This window comes from Schistocerca gregaria, chromosome 5 (assembly GCF_023897955.1).
Source record: "Schistocerca gregaria isolate iqSchGreg1 chromosome 5, iqSchGreg1.2, whole genome shotgun sequence".
Taxonomy (NCBI): domain Eukaryota; kingdom Metazoa; phylum Arthropoda; class Insecta; order Orthoptera; family Acrididae; genus Schistocerca; species Schistocerca gregaria.
Genome location: NC_064924.1, coordinates 600,888,656 through 600,910,519, shown reverse-complemented (window position 1 = coordinate 600,910,519; position 21,864 = coordinate 600,888,656). Strand labels below are relative to the sequence as shown.

Here is a 21,864-nt window from a genome sequence, read left to right as displayed (position 1 = left end):
TCCAATATTGCTACGGAATCCAAACTGATCTTCCCCGAGGTGGGCTTCTACTAGTTTTTCCATTCGTCTGTAAAGAATTCGGCTTAGTATTTTGCAGCCGTGACTTATTAAAGTGATAGTTCGGTAATTTTCACATCTGTCAACACCTGCTTTCTTTGGGATTGGAATTATTATATTCTTCCTGAAGTCTGAGGGTATTTCGCCTGTCTCATACATCTTGCTCACCAGATGGTAGAGTATTGTCAGGACTGCCTCTCCCAAGGCCATCAGTAGTTCTGACGGAATGTTGTCTACTCCCGGGGCCTTGTTTCGACTCAGGTCTTTCAATGCTCTGTCAAATTCTTCACGTAGTATCGTATCTCCCATTTCATCTTCATCTACATCATCTTCCATTTCCATAATATTGTCCTCAAATACGTCGCCTTTGTATAGACCCTCTATATACTCCTTCCACCTTTCTGCTTTCCCTTCTTTGCTTAGAACTGGGTTTCCATGTGAGCTCTTGATATTCATACAAGTGGTTCTCTTGTCTCCAAAGGTCTCCTGTAGGCAGTATCTATCTTACCCCTAGTGAGATAAGCCTCTACATCATTACATTTGTCCTCTAACCATCCCTGCTTAGCCATTTTGCACTTCCTGTCGATCTCATTTTTGAGACGTTTATATTCCTTTTTCCCTGCTTCATTTACTGCATTTTTATATTTTCTCCTTTCATCAATTAAATTCGATATTTCTTCTGTTACCCAAGGATTTCTACTAGCCCTCGTCTTTCTACCTACTTGATCCTCTGCTGTTTTCACTACTACATCCCTCAAAGCTACCCATTCTTCTTCCACTGTATTTCTTTCCCCCATTCCTTTCAATTGTTCCCTTATGTTCTCCCTAAAACTCTGTACAACCTCTGGTTCTTTCAGTTTATCCAGGTCCCATCTCCTTAAATTCCCACCTTTTTGCAGTTTCTTCAGTTTTAATCTACAGTTCATAACCAATAGATTGTGGTCAGAGTCCACATCTGCCCCTGGAAATGTCTTACAATTTAAAACCTGGTTCCTAAATCTCTGTCTTACCATAATATAATCTATCTGAAACCTGTCAGTACCTCCCGGCTTCTTCCATGTATACAACCTTCTTTTATGATTCTTGAACCAAGTGTTCGCTATGAATAAGTTGTGCTCTGTGCAAAATTTTACTAGGCGGCTTCCTAATTCATTTCTTAGCCCCAATCCATATTCACCTACTACGTTTCCTTCTCTCCATTTTCCTGCTACCGAATTCCAGTCACCCATCAGTATTAAATTTTCGTCTCCCTTCACTATCTGAATAATTTCTTTTATTTCATCATATATTTCTTCAATTTCTTCGTCATCTGCAGAGCTAGTTGGCCAATAAACTTGTACTACTGTAGTAAGCGTGGGCTTCGTGTCAATCTTGGCCACGATAATGCGTTCACTATGCTGTCTGTAGTAGCTTACCCGCATTCCTATTTTCCTATTCATTATTAAACCTACTCCTGCATTACCCCTATTTGACTTTGTATTTATAACCTTGTATGGCCTGACCAAAAGTCTTGTTCCTCGTACCACTGAACTTCACTAATTCCCACTATATCTAACTTTAACCTATCCATTTCCCTTTTTAAATTTTCTAATCTACCTGCCCGATTAAGGGATCTGACATTCCACGCTCCGATCCGTAGAACGCCAGTTTCCTTTCTCCTGATAACGACGTCCTCTTGAGTAGTCCCCGCCCGGAGATCCGAATGGGGGACTATTTTACCTCCGAAATACTTTACCCAAGAGGACGCCATCATCATTAACCATACAGTAGAGCTGCATGCGCTCGGGAAAAATTACGGCTGTAGTTTCCCCTTGCTTTCAACCGTTCGTAGTACCAGCATAGCATGGCCGTTTTGGTTAATGTTACAAGGCAAGATCAGTCAATCATACAGACTGTTGCCCCTGCAACTACTGAAAAGGCTGCTGCCCCTTTTCAGGAACCACACGTTTGTCTGGCCTCTCAACAGATACCCCTCCGTTGTGGTTGCACCTACGGTACGGCTATCTGTATCGCTGAGGCACGCAAGCCTCCCTACCAACGGCAAGGTCCATGGTTCATGAGGGGGCCATATTACCATATCATCGACAAAAATCATATTTTTGTCTTTTTCTTTTGCTATATCTTTAACTGCCCTATTCACTCCCTCCATCACAACATTAAAAAGCGCAGGAGATAGAATACTTCCTTGCTTAAGTTCTTGTCTTATTTCGAAGTATTCAGAGTTCCCCAATGGTTTTTTAGTTCTACAATTTTGTCCTCTGTACATTGTCTTTATTACATCAATGCAACCATCTTCTATATCCATCTTCTTCATTTCTTCCCAGATTCTTTCCCTGTTAACTGAGTCATATGCCTTTTCTATGTCTATAAAAACCATTATCACCCTTGTGTTATACTCCCAACTTTTTTCCATCAGGTGACGGATAGAAAACATCAGGTGGATGGTGCTTCTTCCTTTCCTAAACCCATGCTGTTCTTAACTCAGCTCCTTTCCTATTCTTTCACTTATTCTATTTAGTAAAATTCTTTCACAAATCTTGGCTGTATGACATGTAAGGGTTATTCCACTGTAGTTTTTACGAAGTCTTTTATTGCCTTTTTGAAGATAGGAACAATGTCTCCTCTTCTCCAATCGTCAGGTATTGTACTATTTATCCACACACTTGATAGTACTCTATACAGCCACTGCATTCCCACTGGACCTGCCGCCCTTATCATGTCCACTGATACTTCATCAGGTCCTGGGGCTTTCCCCCCATTCATCTTCTTCACATCTATTTCCATTTCTTCCAGTGTAATTTGTCCTAATTCTGCTTCCCAACTTCTCTCAATTTCTTCATTATTTGTTTTTTTCCTCGTGTACCTGCTCCTCAGCGTTTAACAGTTTCTTAAATGTTCTTTCCAGAGATCTTTTATATTCCATGGATCTTCAATCACGGTACCGTCCTCTGTTTCCATCTTTACTGGTACTTCAGAAGCCTTCCTTTTATTTTTCATCATTTTATAGAATATTTTTCTTGTTGTTCTTCACATCTTCTTCAAGTTTCTTTGTAAACTCTTCCCATGCCTTTTTCTTTGCTGTTTCCACTATTTCTTTGCAGTTATTCTTTTCTTCTATATATCTTTTATGGTCTTCGTCATTTTTATTTATCCGCCACTTTCTCCATGCTCCATTTCTTCTTCTAACTGCTTGGATTGTGGTATCATCCCACCAACTTCACTGTCTTACTTTCTCCTTTCCAGATGTTCTACCACATAATTTTTGTGTTGCTTCGACTAAAGTCTTTGAATAAACTCCATTCTTTTTCTGCATCGCAGAAAACTTCTTTTGAAAATTTTTGTGTGATTAATTCTCTGTACTTCTCAGCACTTTCACTCTCCTTCAGTTTCCAATCCCGAATCGTCATCACTTTCTTCTGTTTTCTATTTTTCACACACTGATTCATTTTCCATTGTCCCACCAGTAATCTATGGTTTCCATCTGCACTCGCACTTGGAATTACCTTCACATTTGTTACTTTCTCTCCCCATTCCCTATCTACTAGAATATAATCAGTTACACTCTTGGTTCGTCTATTCCAACTGTATCTAGTGATAACATTTTCTCTCTTCATAAACCAGTTGTTTGCTATTTTCATTCCATTCCTCTGGCACAATTCCAGGAGTCTTTCCCCATCTTCATTTTTGCCTCCATATCCAAAACATCCCAAAACTTGCTCAAATCCCTTTCTGTCTTTGCCTACCTGTACATTAAAATCTGCCATACCTATTTAGCACTCTCTATATAGTTTTCTAACTCATTTTCAAAGTCATTTCCTTTTCATAATATTGTTAAAGTGATTGCTGAGTCCGACAGTTTGAAGGTTGGCTGCCGGTCTACAGTGCGGGGCTCACGTATGTGTGAGTGTGTGTGCCTGTTTGCCGACAGGGGAGGAGCCCTGCCCGCGCACCCCCGGGCCGCAGTCGACGGTGGCGAGGCTCAAGGACCAGCTGCTGAGCCACTATGTCGTCGAGGAGATGCCGCCCACCCAGGGCGGCACCGCCCTGGCCGTCGAGCACGCGGTCCTCATCAAGCACGTACCGGTCTGTACCTCTTGTCTTGTCAGAGACCTCGGTTGTGAAGTATCCAGGCTGCCCGTTCAGGACACCTCCCACCTCAAAAGTCAGTTTGTCATCGTTCTGGAAATGCCTCCTGCGAAATGGTTTCTTCAACCAAAGAAAAGACGAGGAAGTCATGTAAGGAGAACACGGCGTCGAGGCAAAATCTGACAGTTCAACGAAACAGGACATGTGACTGTGTCTTCTGGTGCAGAATGAGGTGTAACCCTGTCCCAGAGAAAATCCATCTCCTTACACAGGATTTTTTTATTTTCTATTTTGCACGTCCAGTGCCATAGGGCCAAATTGAGGAGGAAATCTCCATGGTCATGGATGGTGTCAGTACGTGAAATTACAATAGATAAGTAATAACATGTAAAACAAAATGTTTATTATTCCTAAAAAGACGTCAATCTATAAGTTTTCTTAAATGCAGTCAAAATGTAACACAGGAATGAGCTTAATTTTTCAAGGAACTCCTAGACAGGACAGAAGGGGTGGCCCATGAGGGATCTCTTCAGTTTCGATTTGAAAGCGCGTGGATTACTGCTAAGATTTTTAAATTCTTGTGGCAACTTATTGAAAATGGGTTCAGCAGTATACTGCACACCTTTCTGCACAAGAGTCAAGGAAGTGCGATCCAAATGCAGATTGGATTTCTACCTAGTATTAACTGAGTGAAAGCTGCTAATTCTTGGGAATGAGCTGACACTGTTAACAAGAAAGGCCAATGTCAGAATACCCAGACTTGTGAACAGGGGTGACCAGAGGTTCGGGAACTTACACCACTTATTGCACAAACCGCCCGTTTCTGAGCCAAAAATACCCTTTGAGAATGGAAAGAGTTATCCAAAATATAATACCACACGTCATAAATGAATGAAAGTAAGCAAAGTAGACTACTTTTCGTGTCGAACTATCACTTACTTCAGATGCTGTGCCAATAGAAAAAATGGCAACATTAAGTTTTTGGGCAAGATCCTGGACATGGGCTTTTCACGACAGTTTACTATCCATCTGAATATTGAAATTTGAACTGTTCACGAATCATATGCTCATCCTGCGTAATTAAGACGTAAGGTTTTGTTGAATTGTGTCTTAGAAACTGTAAAAACTTAGTCGTACTATGATTTAGTGCTACTTTATTTTCTACAAGCCATCAACTCATGTTTTGAACAACACTATTTGAAACAGTGCTAACATTGCACACAAAACCCTTTACTATGAAGCTAGCGCCGTTAGCAAACAGAAATATTTTACAATCACTTGTAATAGTAGAGGATATATCACTTACATAAATAAGCAGTGACCCCTGGTGCACCCCCCCCCCCCCCCTAAATTGGACTGTGCCCTGATTTGACCCCGCATCATAGCCCTTCTCAACACTGTGAATAATGACCTTTTGCTGTCTGTTGTTAAAGTAAGAGCTGAACCAACTGCGAGCTACTCAATTTATTTCATACTGGTCCAACTTCTGGTGCAATATTTTGTGATCAACACAACCAAACGCCTTAATTAAAGCAAAAAATCTTTTGTTTAACCCATCCAGTACCTCACAGAGAAAAGAGAATACAGCGTTTTCAGTAGTTAAACGACTTCTAAAACTAAACTGTGCATTTGACAGCAAATTATGTAGCATTAAATGATCAATTATTCTTACAGATATTGTCCTTTCAATAACTTTAGCAAACACTGATGGCATAGAGATATGTCTACATTTGTCTATATAATCCCTTTCTCCCTTTCTCCCTTTCTATAATGCGGCTTTACCAGTGAGTACTTAATGGTTTAGGAAACTGACCATTCCTAAAGAAAAAATTACCAATATGTCTAAGTAAAGGGCTAACATGTGTAGCACAGTACTTTAATATTCTGCTAGGCATTACATCATACCCGTGAGAGTCCTGAGTCTTGACTCAGCCACCCCCTTTTCTGTATCACAGAAGAGTATTTCAGTTATCAGTCTCGGAAAGGCATTTTACAAGAGAGTTTTTTCATTCCCTGTAGAAACTAGATTCTTATTAACTTCACTAGCTATGTTTAGAAAATGACTGTTAAATACTGTTCATATATCTGACTTATCAGTAACAGAAATATTTTTACTATGAACTGACTTTATATCGTCGACCTTGTGCTGCTGACCAGACACTTCCCTCACGACTGACCATATAGTTTTAATTTTATCTTGCCAATTAGCTATTCTGTTTGCGTACCACATACTCTTTCCCTTCCTAATAACATATTTAAGCACCTTGTGGTACTTTTTTGTAATGGGCTGCTGTAGCTCGATCTGACTACTAAAAGTTTAATATAGTTCTCATTTCCCTCTACATTATAGTCTTACCTCACCAGTCAGCCACCTGGGCTGTCTTTTACTGCCACTATCCTGTTTAGAACGTTCTAATGGAAAGAAATTTTCAAAGAGCATTAAAAATATGTTAAAGCATTATATTTGTCATCTATGCTATCGGTACTATATTCATCCTGTCCCTCTTGTTCCTTAACGAGATTAAAAAAAAAACCTCTTTGGCCGTTGGAGTAGTTTTTCTACATAGTTTGTAATTATACACTGATGTCCAAAATGTAAATAATACAAGGAAATTTTGCTAAGTTAGGTTATTTTGCTACAAAATAGTGTAAAAAAGTGGTAGGAAAGCAGAAACAATGAAATGAATACAGAATGTAATAAACTGCAACTTGCATAACTGTAGACAAAAGTGTACTTCGTTTTTTTCTACTCAGCGGATTTGCACAGACATTCCAACACCTGGTTAATGTGCTCAGTATGGGGTGTGACCACCTCTGGCAGCAATACAGATCTTACAACGAGGGGACATGCTGTGAATGATGTCTTCAATCTCACGCTGAGGCAATAACGCCCATTCTTCCTGAAGAGGTGCACGCAGGTCTTGGAGAGTGGTTGGTGGATGCTGACGTGATTCAACCCGTCTCCCTAGTGCATCCCAGACGTACGCTATGGGATTCAAATTGGGAGAGCAAGCGGGCCACGTTATGCTTGCAATGTCTTCTGTTTCCAAGAAAACATCAACCATCTGTGCTCTATGAAGTCGAGAATTATCGTCCATCAGTATGAGATCTGGGCCCACAACAACTCGCAACAACAGCACATGAGTTCCCTAGGTCTCGTCAGGATACCTGACAGCAGTTAAACCAAGCCGATTCACCCATATAGTTTTATGAAGAGTGGTCAACATAATTCCTGCCCACTTCTTGATACCGGACTCTTTCCCATAATATTTGGGTCCCGAAACCATGTTCCATATTCCCTCCAGATGCGAATCCGTCGAGAATCACTCTCCAGACTAAATCGGGACTCATCTGTGAAAAGGATTTGGTCCACTGTTCGACCGTCCAGGTGGCATGTTGACAACTCCACTATAGACGTCCACTTCTGGGAAGACGCGCCAAAAATACACATAAAGCAGGTCTCTGACAATAAAGTCCACTCTTCCGAAGTCTTCTGTACAGCGTTTGCCTCGATACAACTCGTCCAGTGGATGCTGCGAGGTCAGATGCCAGGTGTGGTGCAGTACTGGGGCAGTACCCTCGTGCTCTTACAGCCATATAACGGTCGTCTCTTCCTCATATCACACATGGTTGGCCCTTCCCTGGTCTTCAGGATCCAGTTCGGTCTGTATAAACTGTCGCAACATCCGTGGAACAGCTTCCATTCTTCCTACGACCGTCCACCGCAGGGCGTCTGTTAGGTGTCTTCTCTGTGTCATACTGCACCGTCTGTGACCGTGTGCACAGCGATTATGGATCGGAGACTAACAGCAAATTCTACCCCATTTGATAGGTGCCGTGACATCATCGTTGCTGTGGTTGATCGGAATGCTATCTCCAGTGCAGAACACGATCGTACTTCTGATGACAATCTGTGTGATTATATAGTGAATTAGACACAGGACGGAGAAATAGTATTGAGTAAATAAACCTTTTAGTGTCAAAATTTGTTCATCGTGATCTCAAAGGCCAATTCACCCGTTTACTAACAGAATGGACAACGAATAAAAGTATTGTCTGTATTTGTGCTACTGTTACCCTGCACCCTGATTGGGAAAAATACAGTCTGAGTCAGATCATATGAATTTAGATATTCCAACATCCTTTTTCTTGCACAATAACATACAAAATTAATATTGAGGTCACCACATACAACTAATTATTTATGCTTCCTATAAAGTGAACCATGAACCCTCTCTAGTTTGAGCAGAAATGCTTCGAAGTCAGACTTAGAGGACCTATATGCAACGACGATTAGAAGTTTGGTTTCACTGAATTCACCTGCCCATGGGCAACATTCAAATACCTGTGCAATGCTTTGATACATCTATGGGCTTAAAAGGAAAGCTATTTTTCACATACATGACCACTCCTTCACTCCGCAAAGAACTCCTTGAAAAACAGCCAGCCAATCTGTATCCTGATAAAGGAAGCCTCTGAATTGTCACATTATTTAAATGGTGCTCTGATATACCAAAAATATTAGAGTCAAGTTCTATTAGCAGTCACTAACTTCATCGCTAATATCTCTTATATTTTGATTAAATATGCTACTTCCTTTTCTACCTGGATACTTAACCTCCTCTCAAGGTGATTCCCTTGGCAGAAGGACTTCCTTTACGCAGGTATACCTATCAGCTGACTTCAATCTTAAAAAGGTGCACGTTTAACACCAACTACTACAGGAATTTTTCTATGAGTGATCACACTACCTCCCACTACACTGTCGCCCATAAGCTTTGCCAGCCTTCCCTTGCCAAACCTATTGAGATGCAGGCCATGCCTAGTGAAACCCTATCTATTGATAGACCCAACTGCCACCACTGAAATGTGAGCCGTGTCCTCCGCTATCAGTGCCTTTTCAAGCCCCATGTTAACACGCCTAATAGCAACGTTAAGATGAGCCGATCATGACGCTGAAACAGTTGCACGAAGTACACATTTGTGCCACCAGTTTGAGTAGTTATCTTTTCCAAGTCACAACTACATCACACTCTCCGTCCTTATCAAGATTATTCCCAGCCCCACCCACAATCAGTACCTGATCCTCTTTCGTAATATTCCTATGTAGCTGCCCTAAATTAACAGCCACCTGGCGCGCGGAGTCGCCGCGCGGTTAGAGGAGCCATGTCACGGATTACCCGGCCCCTCCCGCCGGAGGTTCGAGTCCTCCCTCGGGCATGGGCATGTGCGTAGTTCTTAGCATAAGTTAAATTGAGTAGTGTGTAAGTCTAGGGACGGATGGTCTCAGCAGTTTGGTCCTTAAGGAATTCCTACACATTTGAAAATTTAACAACCACCTAAGCCGACACTGCACTAGGATTCACAATGCTGGTGACCTGGTACTCACTTCCCAACACTTCCTGCAACTGCTGGCCTACTCATCTACCATGAGAATACCCCATAGCAGAATATTTTCTTTATATTTGAAACTACAACTGTCATAGTGTTCGCAACTACTGAGATCTGCTGTATGTTTCCTACACCACAGGAGGCTCCTCTCCACTGAACTCTGACAGTTGATCAGATCTGTAGGTGATACACAAAAGACAACTGTCTTGTCCTCCTAGCTGCCTTCTTACCAACTTACACTCCCCAGCGTCCTTCGCCCTCCTCATCCTATGTAGTTCCTCCTTTGGCAATGCTTCGTCTTGAGAGCACTTTGTAACCTCGTCAGGAGAGTGCCGCTTTCGAGCATAATCTGATAGCGCAACATCACGGCAGTCCTTAAAAAAAAACCTACAGCATCAGCTTGTCCCATGATGGTCCGCTCTTCCATTTTCTCGGCAGAGGGGAATCCTCGTGTTTCCACTGCTGGCTTTGTCCCTACGTTCGGTGTGATAGTGATACAACCGTCACTCGTGCATGGTGATTAGGTGATTGAAGAAGTGGGCTAGACTAGTCGGACACAGCTGCTACGTTTCCTCCGCCGCTTCGGGCTTTCTCAGTGGCTGTGAGCAGTCACGGCACCCAGGAGTTAGCGACCTCCATCGTGTTCAAAATGGTGTGCTAGATGTTGGGAAATGACCCGCTGCCGATCTCCGCTTTTTGTACGATTCCTACTCGGAGAGTCATATGCGGTGCATTCTTGGCGTTCACTTCCGCCGACTGATCATTAATTCTTGCTGAACTGTTTCCTTTCAAAGGCAGAAAATGAATTATCCAACAAGATTGCACTTTTTGAAAGGGCTGTATCTTTTAGTTTTGGATCCTATAGCGACATGTTACGCTAGTGTCGTGTGGGGATTTCATTGTGTACCAGGACTGCAGACATGTATTTGAAAAAAGAAAAAAAGGCTTACTTTTTTTGGAATTGATGATTAAAACATTCATTACCACTTTTCGCAATTCCTGATACTCAACGAATGCACAGAGAAAAGTTTTGGAACAAATTGATAGCAGAAGGCAACACTGTCTGTAGAAGCGTCAGCACCTTGTACTGTTGCCAGTTCTTGAAAGTAAGCTGAATGTATGCATTAAAATGATTAATGGACAATCTCATATAAAGATGTGAAACAAATACTAACAAAGAGATAGAGGGGCTGACCAGTACTTACCTCAGCTCAGTACAGCCGATAGATAACACAAAACAGAACAGAAAATTTATATTCCTAGCTTTCGGAACTTTGTTCCTTCATCAGGGAGGAGAAAGGGGAAAAAAGGGAAGAAGGGAAAGTGGATTTAGTTACTCACAACCCAGGTTATGAAGCAACAGGGAAAGGTAAACAGGGAGGGTAGCAAGGATGGAGGCATGGTTGTCAGAGGGAAGCCAAAAATATTCTACTGTAAGTACTGTTTTGTGTATCTATCGGCTGTACTGAGCTGAGGTAAGTACTGGCCAGCCCCTCTATCTCTTTGAATGTATGCATTAAGCAGACAAGGCAGCTGCTGGATGGCGATGAGGTCTAACAATATTACAGCACAGCCACGAAATTAAAGGTAATAACTGGCTGGAATTCGTTTCCAGTGAGACAGGGAGTCACAATTCTCATCCAGCGTGGCGCAACTTAGCTATAACAAAGTCTGGAGTAACCAAAGTTCGCTTCAGTGATCCGGTGGGTCGACGCTGTCTTGTTATGCCCAAAGCCTGCGTAAGATTCCCCCGACATGCGATGACTTCCCGAAGGCACGAACGGACTCCTTCAGCTCTGGCAATGCCAGGTTGTGCTGGGGCAGGTTGGCTGTCCTGAAAAGATAGTTTATATCGCCTAAAGGTGCAAAGTTTAATGCTCTGCTTGTCACGCGGATTTTAATGCGGACGGCACACAAACACTCGCTAAACCGGAACGAAGGAGACGAATGAAGTTCAAACCCAGTGCGAGCATAGTATCTCTCACGATAACTTAACATTCCATTGCATGTAGTGATTCAAGTCTGGCGCTCACTACGGCAGTTACCTACCGTCACCAGCGAACACACTGCGACCTCCCACTGTCTGACAGGCACACCCACTACCTGACCAACTGTGACTGCGACGCACTATCGCATACACACACACACACACACACACACACACACACACACACACATTCTGAAGGTATCTCTGGACCCGTTTCGAGTAGTTTGAGCATTGGTAGTGCCTACCCCACACATAGACTGCAGTTGAGAAATTTGGACCTCGAGTTTATTTGTTTTTCTTCTCTCGTTGTCATCCAATTTTGTGCGACTTCTCTAACTACTTGCCACAGGGTTACTGCTCAAGTAGCATGTCCGGTCAGCGAGTGGTCGGTCGCCAGTGGACATGTTGCCCATGTTGACGGCGTACCTATTCTCCCACTGCTGTGCCAATGCGTAAAGTTGGCGAGCAGTCTGTTTAAATCTGTAGCGTAGGAATGGTACGCCTGCCATATCGTGCGTTTCTCTGGTGCTCGGTGTTCGCCTTGGGAGATGTAGTGCAATGCGTAAGGCTTTGGTTTGAACCCGCTGTATTGGGTCGATTTGTTTATTGTCTGCATTACCTCACACGACAGTAGTACACTCTAGAATAGATCGTATAAGGGCTAGATACAATGTTACTCCACAATGTGTGGGTAAAGTCGAACTGGGATTCAGCAAGGGGTAGAGCGTTTTCGTACTAGTGCTTTCGCCCTGACCTCTCTGACAAGTGAGGCTCACTTTAGATGTCTCTCATGGGTCACGCCTAGGCACTTCCCTGTTCGTGATCAAGAGATGGGGCCTCCCATGGTGCGAATCGGTTCTATGTCTCCTGGTAGCTTTTCCTTGGTTACGATTAAAGCCTGGCTCTTCTCTGCGTTCATTTTGAGCCCCCTCTTGGTGGCCCAAGCTCCGACCGTGTCGCATGCTTGGTGAAGGCGACGTCTTACTACGTGTAGTACTAAGCTGCGCACAGACAGTGCAGTGTCATCGGCATATAACGCCAGTTCAGTTCTCGTGGTTTTCGGAGTGTCGGCAGGATGCAGAGTGTGTAGTAGGGGCCCAAGTACAGAGCCCTGTGGCACTCCCGCCCTGATTTGTCGCGCTGTCGAGATTCCTCCATCGGCTTTAACATGAAATGTTCTGTTACTGAGGTATCATTGGAGCAGGGCCTGCCGGCCGGTGTGGCCGAGCGGTTCTAGGAGCTTCAGTCTGGAACCGCGCGACCGCTATGGTCACAGGTTCGAATCCTGCCTCGGGCATGGTTGTGTGTGATGTCCTTAGGTTAGTTAGGTTTAAGTAGTTCTAAGTTCTAGGGGACTGATGACCTGAGATGTTAAGTCCCATAGTGCTCAGAGCCACTTGGGCAGGGCCACGTGAGACACCGGTACCCCTCGTCGAGACGCTTGAACAGGAGGCTGTTATGCCACAAGCTGTCGAAGGCCTTCGACACACCTAGTAGTACTGCCGCAAGTTATTCCCGGCGACCTAGTGCCCCCCACGCCTTGCTCAACTAACCTCAGTAATTGTTATTGTGTGGAGAGCCCCTCCGGAAACTGAACTGCTTGTCCGGTAAGAAGCGCTCCGCTGCAACTTGTCTGTGCAGCCATTTAGCATATAAGCTTTCGAATACTTTCGAAAGTGACAGCAGAAGGATTATAGGCCTATAACTGCTCGGAAGTCTGGGGTCCTTACTCGGTTTTGTAATGGCTGCCACATCCGCATGTTTCCACACGGAATCCTTAAGATGTTAAATACCGCGATTAACGTCCAAACTTCTTCAGGGGGCAATTGTTAGGCGATCTTGTTTCTGATATTATCCACTCCTACTGCCTTACGAGTGTTGATGTGTGATAGGTGATTTTAGTTCTCATCATCAGAGACGTCGTCAGTGAGACCGTTTTCGTCTGCTTTTGCGAGAAAGACGGGAAGCCGCGCCTCCACAAGTTGACTGTGGTTTTCGTCCAGTAAGTTGTCATTAGCGTGAAATTCTTTACAAAGGCATCTTACACGGCGTCGGCCTCGCGGATGAGCTCACTCCCGAGTATGGCTGATTGCGCAGCTTTTTACATAGAAACTGTTCTATTATGCGCCTGGCAATATAGTAATCGACTCTGAGGGTCGCGATTCTCTGCTCCCTGTCCCGATTCTTGTGCTTATCTACGGCAAGCTGGATTTCACGTCGAAGGGAGTTTTTAACCGTTTCGTCACGGGATTCCGTGTGAGATGCCATTCTCGAACTAAACCGTTCTTTTCCGTAATGACCTGCAGTAAGTCAGCAGGAAGCTGTTTTGCAAAAATCCTTCCCTTTAGGTGGCTTTCGGGAGTGGCCGGTTGGAATAAACTGGTTAAATACTGCAAGAGCCTCGTCCGCTCCGACTTCGCCTGCGTTGGGTATTGCAGCGGATTTATTTTTTGACGAGAGAGAGGGAGCAGGATTCCACGCAGAATGTAACCAAAAACATGCATCCCTACTTATAAGATTATTTGCAATGGGAAGCCCATTGTCATCTATTACTCCCCATCTGTTTATGGAAGACTTCGAGGAACGTGCCTTGGAGTCGGCGGCTTTGAAACCTGCGTATTTTTTCAGATATGTAGACGATAATTGTGTTGTTTGACATCATGACGACGAGAATTTGAGCGCCTTGCTAGAACATCAAAATTCACTCTCCTCGAAAATTTGTTCCACGATGGAGGCGGAAAGGGATGGCTTCCTTCCCTTACTTGATGTCTTGGTTAGGAGGGAGGCTGATGGTACGCTGGGACAGTACGGTGTGTCTGCAGTAAGCCCACCCACAGTGTCTTGTGTCTGCTGGCTGGTAGTTGTCACCAAGCGGCTCTGCGTGAAGGGGTAACTCGTTCCTTGGATCACAGGGCCCACGTCTTCTCAGACCGAGTTAGCCCGTCTTGAGGTCACCTTTCGTCAGAATGGTTGCAGCCAAAAGCAGACCAAACATGCACAGCTCCATCGACCAACCGTGAACACCGAGGTGGCACAGAAGTCAGAGTCCTTTCGGCCTTATGCAAGGAGCATTTGCAATAGGATTAGTCGTACTTTGCGGAAATATGATGTGAAATGTATTTTTGCAACACCATCTAAGATCAATGTCCTTATAGGTTCCGTAAAGGATAGTCTAGGTTTTCGTAAAATCTCCTATATTGCTTGCACCTGTGTCATGGCACATACTGGTCGGGCTATCAGAACCGTGGTGGACCGGTGTACTGAGCATAAGCGGCACACACGCCTACAACTGCCGAGCAAACCTCCTATGCTACGGCACCGGTCGTGCTATGGAATATAACAACACGCAGATTCTGGCTTGAACTTCCAGCTATTGGCATAGCGTTGTTTAGGCAGCAACTGAAAGTAAATTAGCTAGTAACCTTATAAACAGAGATGGAGGTTTTTGCTTTAATTCTGTGTAAAGTCCTGCTCTTTCGTTTGGAAAAAAAGAGTGGAGAGGGACAGTTACCGCTACCTCGCCCGTTTGTTACGTTGATTCGTAATTTTGTCTATTCATAACTTCCGTCATCTTTGGTAGTGTGTTGGCGCTAAAGTGTGTGTGTGTGTTTTGAAAAGCGTTCGTAATTATTTTAAAAGACATGTACGGAAATATTTGTGTGAGGTTCCATCTCTGACCGACTACAAACAAAGGAAAAGTGAACATAAAATTAATTACTTTTCTCACGAACTATAAAGAAATCAACTCTCAGCCATCTGACTGCGAGTTTTAAAATATCTTCTAACGACTCTGCAATGCTCCGGTACAAAACAGACAACTTACCTCATCTTGCGGTTGCAATTGCGTAATGAGCAACACGCTACAATATTTCAAAGAGCAATACTACGATCTATGCAGAGTGGAATGCATGGACTAATTGCAATAATTACTGCCATACGTTTATACATACAAACTGAATGATCAGGAGGGGTTTGGTCAACTAACCTTAAACGATGTAAAGAAAAATGAAAGAAAACAACAAAAAAATTTAATTTACTATATTCAGAAAATTGATGACTTACCTGCTGACAAACTTTGCACAGACTTTTAATTATTCCACAATATCTGTACTCAGTACACACGTTCCTGGCCACATCAAACATACAAATATTACTCTGAGTGAATGTATACAGGGTGGTCTATTGATCGTGACCGGGCCAAACATCTCACGAAATAAGCGTCAAACGAAAAATCTACAAAGAACGAAACTTGTCTAGCTTGAAGGGGGAAACCATATGGCGCTATGGTTGGCCCGCTAGATGGCGCTGCCATAGATCAAACGGGATCAACTGCCTTTTTTTAAATAGGAATGTCCATTTTTATTACATATTCGTGTAGTACGTAAAGAAATATGCATGTTTTAATTGGACCACTTTTTCGCTTTGTGACAGATGGCGCTGTAATAGCCACAAACTTATAAGTACGTGGTATCACGTGACATTACGCCAGTGCGGACGGTATTTGCTTCGTTACACATTACCCGTGTTAAAATGGACCATTCACCAATTGCGGAAAAGGTCGATATCTTGTTGATGTGTGGCTATTGTGATCAAAATGCCCAACGGGAGTGTGCTATGTATGCTGCTCGGTGTCGTGGACATCATCCAAGTGTCCGGACTGTTCGCTGGATATATACGTTATGTAGGGAAACACTACGTGTTCAGCCACATGTGAAACGTCAACCACGACTTGCAACAAATGATGAAGCCCAAGTAGGTGTTTTAGCTGCGGTCGCGGCTAATCCGCACATTAGTAGCAGACAAATTGCGCAAGAATCGGGAATCTCAAAAACGTAGGTGTTGAGAATGTTACATCAACATCGATTGCACCCGTACCATATTTCTATGCTCCAGGAATTTCATGGCGACGACTTTGAACGTCGTGTACAGTTCTGCCACTGGGCACAAGAGAAATTACGGGACGATGACAGATTTTTCGCACGCATTCTATTTAGCGACGAAACGTCATTCACCAACAGCGGTAACGTAAACAGGCAGTATATGTACTATTTGGCAACGGAAAGTCCACGATGGCTGCGACAAGTGAAACATCAGCGACCTTGGCAGGTCAATGTATGGTGCGGCAGTATGGGAGGAAGGATAATTGGCCCCCATTTTATCGCTGGCAATCTAAATGGTGCGATGTATGCTGATTTCCTGCGCAAAGCTACCGATGTTACTACAAATGTTTCATTGCACGACAGAATGGCGATGTACTTCCAACATAATGGATGTCCGGCACATGGCTCGCGTGCTTTTGAGGGGTTATTGAATGGCATATATCATGACAGGTGGATTGGTCGTCGAAGCACCATACCATAGCCCGCACGTTCACCGGATCTGACGCCCCCAGATTTCTTTCTGTGGCGAAAGTTGAAGGATATTTGCTATCGTGATCCACGGACAACGCCTGACAACATGCGGCAACGCACTGTCAATGCATGTGCGAGCATGCGCTGTTTAGATGAATGTCGTTAAACGTATTGCCAAATGCGTTGAGGTTGACTGACATCATTTTGAGCATTTATTGCATTAATGTAGTATTTACAGGTAATCACGCTGTAACAGTATGCGTTCTCAAATATGATAAGTTCACAAAGGTACATGTATCACACTGGAACAACCGAAATAAAATGTTCAAACGTACCTACATTCTGTATTTTAATTTGAAAAACCTACGTGTTACCAACTGTTCGTCTAAAATTGTGATCCATATGTTTGTGACTATTACAGCGTCATCTATCACAAAGCGGAGAAAGTGGTCCAACTAAAACATTCATATTTCTTTAAGTACTACACGAATATGTAATAGAAAATGGGGGTCCCTATTTGGAAAAAAAACGCAGTTGATATCCGTTTGACCTATGCCAGCGCCATCTAGAGGGCCAATCATAGCGCCATCTGGTTTCTTCCTTAAGCTACACAAGTTTGGTTCTTTGTAGTTTTTTCGTTTGACGCTTATTTCGTGAGATATTAGACCCGGTCACGATCAGTGGACCATCCTGTACATAAATGTGAGAAACTCCCTCCAGTGTGCAAGCAACCAACAACCACGTGCAGCGAAAAGTCAAATTACCCAAAATTGCTCTATTAATGCCGCAGTCTCCTCTGGCGCCACTAGTACGATCACGGCAGGCTGCGACCTCTGGTGCGGCGCGGCATCTCTCCACCGTACTCTGCTTCCCATCACTGCCGACTTCCCTCGACAACGGCTCGCTCGCTAAGAAAGCCCCTGGTCATGATGGCATTCAAAACCATGTCCTACAGGAGTTCACGGATAAAGCAACCGAGTAACTAACACACATAACGAATGGCATACTAAAACACCAACACTTCCCCGCCTTTTGGAAGACGGCCAAGGTCCTGACGTTCAGGAAGCCGGGGAAAGGCCACAGCCTCCCACAAAATTACCTACCCATCAGCCTTCTGAGCTCGCTCAGTAAGATTGTTGAGAAGGTGATTCTCAAACGCATCACTAGACACTGCATAACAAATGACATCCTGAGACCGGAGCAATTCGGCTTCAGGAATCACCACTTCACAACACAACAAATCTTACCGGTCGTTGAACATATAACACATGGCTTCAACATAAACAAAGCTACAGGGGCGGTGTTCCTGGACATCGAAAAGGTTTTCGACCGTCTATGGCACAACGACCTCATCCGCAAACTCAGCGACGCGGGATTCCCCGACGGGCTGCTGCGTCTCATACACTCATACCTCACAGACAGGAGTTTCAACACTGACGTGAAGGGAAAACAATCGACACGACACGGTATACACGCGGGAGTACCCCAGGGAAGCATCCTAGGGCCCCTGCTGTTTAACCTCTACATAAACGATCTCCCAACCACACACGACACAACGATGGCAATCTACACGGATGACACAGCCATCCTGAGCAAGAATGGAAACCATCAAACATTACGTCACGCCTACAGACTGCACTCAGAGTGGCTGAGCCTTGGTTGGAGAAATGGCGTGTTAGAGTAAACGTCGACAAGTGCGAAGCCGTTCTGTTCACTAGAAGACCGAAGCAACTGCGCAAACACCGATACTGCAGACCAATAACTCTACATGCACGCCTAATACGTTTCCGTGAGAAAGTCAAATACCTCGGTGTCTGGCTGGACCGGAAATTACTCTGGGGGGGGGGGGGGGGGGGGGGACCACATACAACACATGACCTACCGAGCTAGCACGAAGCTCAAACAGCTCTACCCTATGCTCAACAGGCGTAGCACACTGAACTGAAGGGTGTCGAGGTCCATGTACATGACACTTATCCGACCCCTGATGACGTACGCAGCCCCTGTCCGGGGATACGCTGCGCCAACACGCCTGCGCCGTCTGCAGCTCATACAAAACAAAGTACTCAAAATCATAAGCAATGCTCCACGATACACACGCATCGCGGACCTTCACCGGGAATACCGACTTGAGACTCTCACGGAGGTAATCCACAGACTCACCACAAGACTATACAGAAACTCCAGACATTCGCAGAACCCGTTTATTTTGAATCTGGGGAACTACGACCGCAACCATAGATCGAAACATAAAAGACCAAAAGACATACTTGTAAGGACTTAACATCTATGGCCAAGCATACGCATACATAACGGTACAGGTGAGCCCCTGTTAATCAGACGCCAATACTGGATATCTAGCTGGAATACACTGCAGAATAACTGGCACCACGCAGGGAAGCCGTACCGTACACTGCATGCAGACAAGCTCCACACATCCCCCACACAGTGAGATGATCTATGGCCGATCTCCCACTACTGTATAACGATCTTGATTGTTCTAGGAATGTAGGGGCTGCAGCAACCGGGATACATCGCCATCGCTTGCCACGGTAATTATGCATGATACCCATACTAACAAATCCAACCTTACATGAACCATCGCAGCTAGTAAGCCACTACTGCTCTTACTACCCATCCCACTGTCGCAGAGGCTTTTTTTTCCCACGGCACGAGCCATGGCACCTTTTTCCCTCTGCTCTTCATTTCGCTACACTCACTTGCGTTTCGTCCACTATCTATTACCTGATGGACCGTGTTAATAAGTAGTCTTTCACAGACCCACGGATAACATCACAGCCCAGCATCCTGTGATCCACTTACTAGATAAGTAACATGTTTGCGGAGGTGACAGTAGAACTTTTGGTTTGGACACCACCTCACCACGTTGGTGCGGGCGTGGAGGGGCCCCATCTCTCCCGGCTAGCTCGCTACTACTCGCGATAATAATATCTCAGAGTTAGTGTACGGATACAGCAGAATCATAGGCGTCCAACTTTCAGTGTGTGTGTGCGGGGGGATATTCTTCTGGATTCCCCTCGCGAAAAGTTGTTTTAAATGCCCTTTCATAGTGCTTCCTTCCTGCAGTTTTGCCTTGAAAGTGACAGGGTGTGAACCTGTCGAAATGTCGGCGGTTGTGCGACGACGTCCCCCAATTGTTGCATTCCTCTAAGTTATTGGAACAATGAATATATTATTTTGGTAGCGTAATTTCTGTCAAGGATATTAAGATCTTCTTAACATGGTCACCGTAATTAACTGACACACTCGACCATTTAACTAAATATCTGTTGTTCTTTTGCAGGGGATCTATAACAACGTGGCCGAAGTCCAGATTACAGTCGCTCTGGTAAGTGTGACTGTTGGTTTCTTTCTGATTTGTAAGTAAATGAGTAATTATTTACCACGGATGTTCAAATGTACAGTCGTGAAACGTTTCTAAGCCCTTGCTGAGTGTCAATTTAAAACATATGTTTTCTTATTTCTTTCGTTGCTCTTCGTGGTCGCCTGTGACGGCAGAGTTGGCACGACTCCAGACTGGAATGGGACCCCGCTCAGTACGATTACCTGTGGACTATATTAGCAGATTCTACGAGTATCTGGGTTCCTTTCATCGGCGTTCAGAGGTAAGCAAGAGCAGGTCCTGTGTCCGTAGCTACCTCCATGCTGAAAACGTAGTCTGTTTCGTCATCAAGTGTTCTTTCTCTTACATTTATAGCATGCATGGGCAACCTTTGGTGACCCGCGGCCCTGCTTTACATACACTGATCGGCCAGAACATTATGACATTATGACCAACGATCTACTGTCCATATACAGGGTAGTCCATTGGTGACCGGGCCAAATATCTCACGAAATAAGCGTCACACAAAAAAACTACAAAGAACCAAACTTGTCTAGCTTGAAGGGGGAAACGAGATGGCGCCATGATTGGCCAGCTAGAAGGCGTTGCTATAAGTCAAACGGATATCAACTGCGGTTTTTAAAATAGTAACCCCCATTTTTATTACATATTCGTGTAGTACTTAAAGAAATATGAATGTTTTAGTTGGACCACATTTTTTCGCTTTGTGGTAGATGGCGCTGTAATAGTCACAAACATATGGCCCACAATTTTAGACGAACATTTGATAACAGGCAGGTTATTTAAATTAAAATACAGAACGTAGGTACGTTTGAACATTTTATTTCGGTTGTTCCTACGTGATACATGTACCTTTGTGAACTTATCATTTTTGAGAACGCATGCTGTTACTGCGTGATTACCTGTAAATACCACACTAATGCAATAAATGCTCAAAATGATGTCCGTCAACGATAATGCAACGCCAATGTAACGACATTCCTCTCAACAACGAGTAGTTCGCCTTCCGTTCCGTAACGTTCGCACATCGATTGACAATGCGCTGACGCATGTTGTCAGGCGTTGTCGGTGGTTCACGATAGAAAATATCCTTCAACTTTCCCCACAGAAAGAAATCTGGGGTCGTCAGATCCGGTGAACGTGCGGGCCATAGTATGGTGCTTCGACGAACAATCCACCTGTCATGAAATATGCCATTCAGTACCGCCTCAACTGCACGCTAGCTATGTGCCGGACATCACTCATGTTAGAAGTACATCGCTATTCTGTCATGCGCCGGCCGCGGTGGTCTCGAAGTTCTAGGCGCGCAGTCCGGAACCGTGCGACTGCTACGGTCGCAGGTTCGAATCCTGCCTCGGGCATGGATGTGTGTGATGTCCTTAGGTTAGTTAGGTTTAAGTAGTTCTAAGTTCTAGGGGACTAATGACCACAGCAGTTGAGTCCGATAGTGCTCAGAGCCATTTGAACCATTTTCTGTCATGCAGTGAAACATCTTGTAGTAACATCGGTAGAAGATTACGTTGGAAATCAGCATACATTGCTCCATTTACATTGCCATCGATAAAATGGGGGCCAATTATCCTTCCTCCTATAATGCGGCACCATACATTAACCCGCCAAGGTCGCTG

General features: G+C 44.2%; 1 protein-coding gene across 1 annotated transcript in view; it reads left to right on the top strand.

The window, feature by feature from the left end:
• LOC126272230 (neuronal acetylcholine receptor subunit alpha-4-like) overlaps nt 1–21,864 on the top strand; it is a 172,188-nt gene that overhangs the window by 20,099 nt on the left and 130,225 nt on the right. Inside the window, exons 2-4 of the mRNA XM_049974931.1 lie at nt 3,986–4,140; nt 20,177–20,221; nt 20,392–20,498. Of these exons, the coding sequence (XP_049830888.1) occupies nt 3,986–4,140; nt 20,177–20,221; nt 20,392–20,498 (307 nt within the window). The remainder of the gene's footprint in view (nt 1–3,985; nt 4,141–20,176; nt 20,222–20,391; nt 20,499–21,864) is intronic.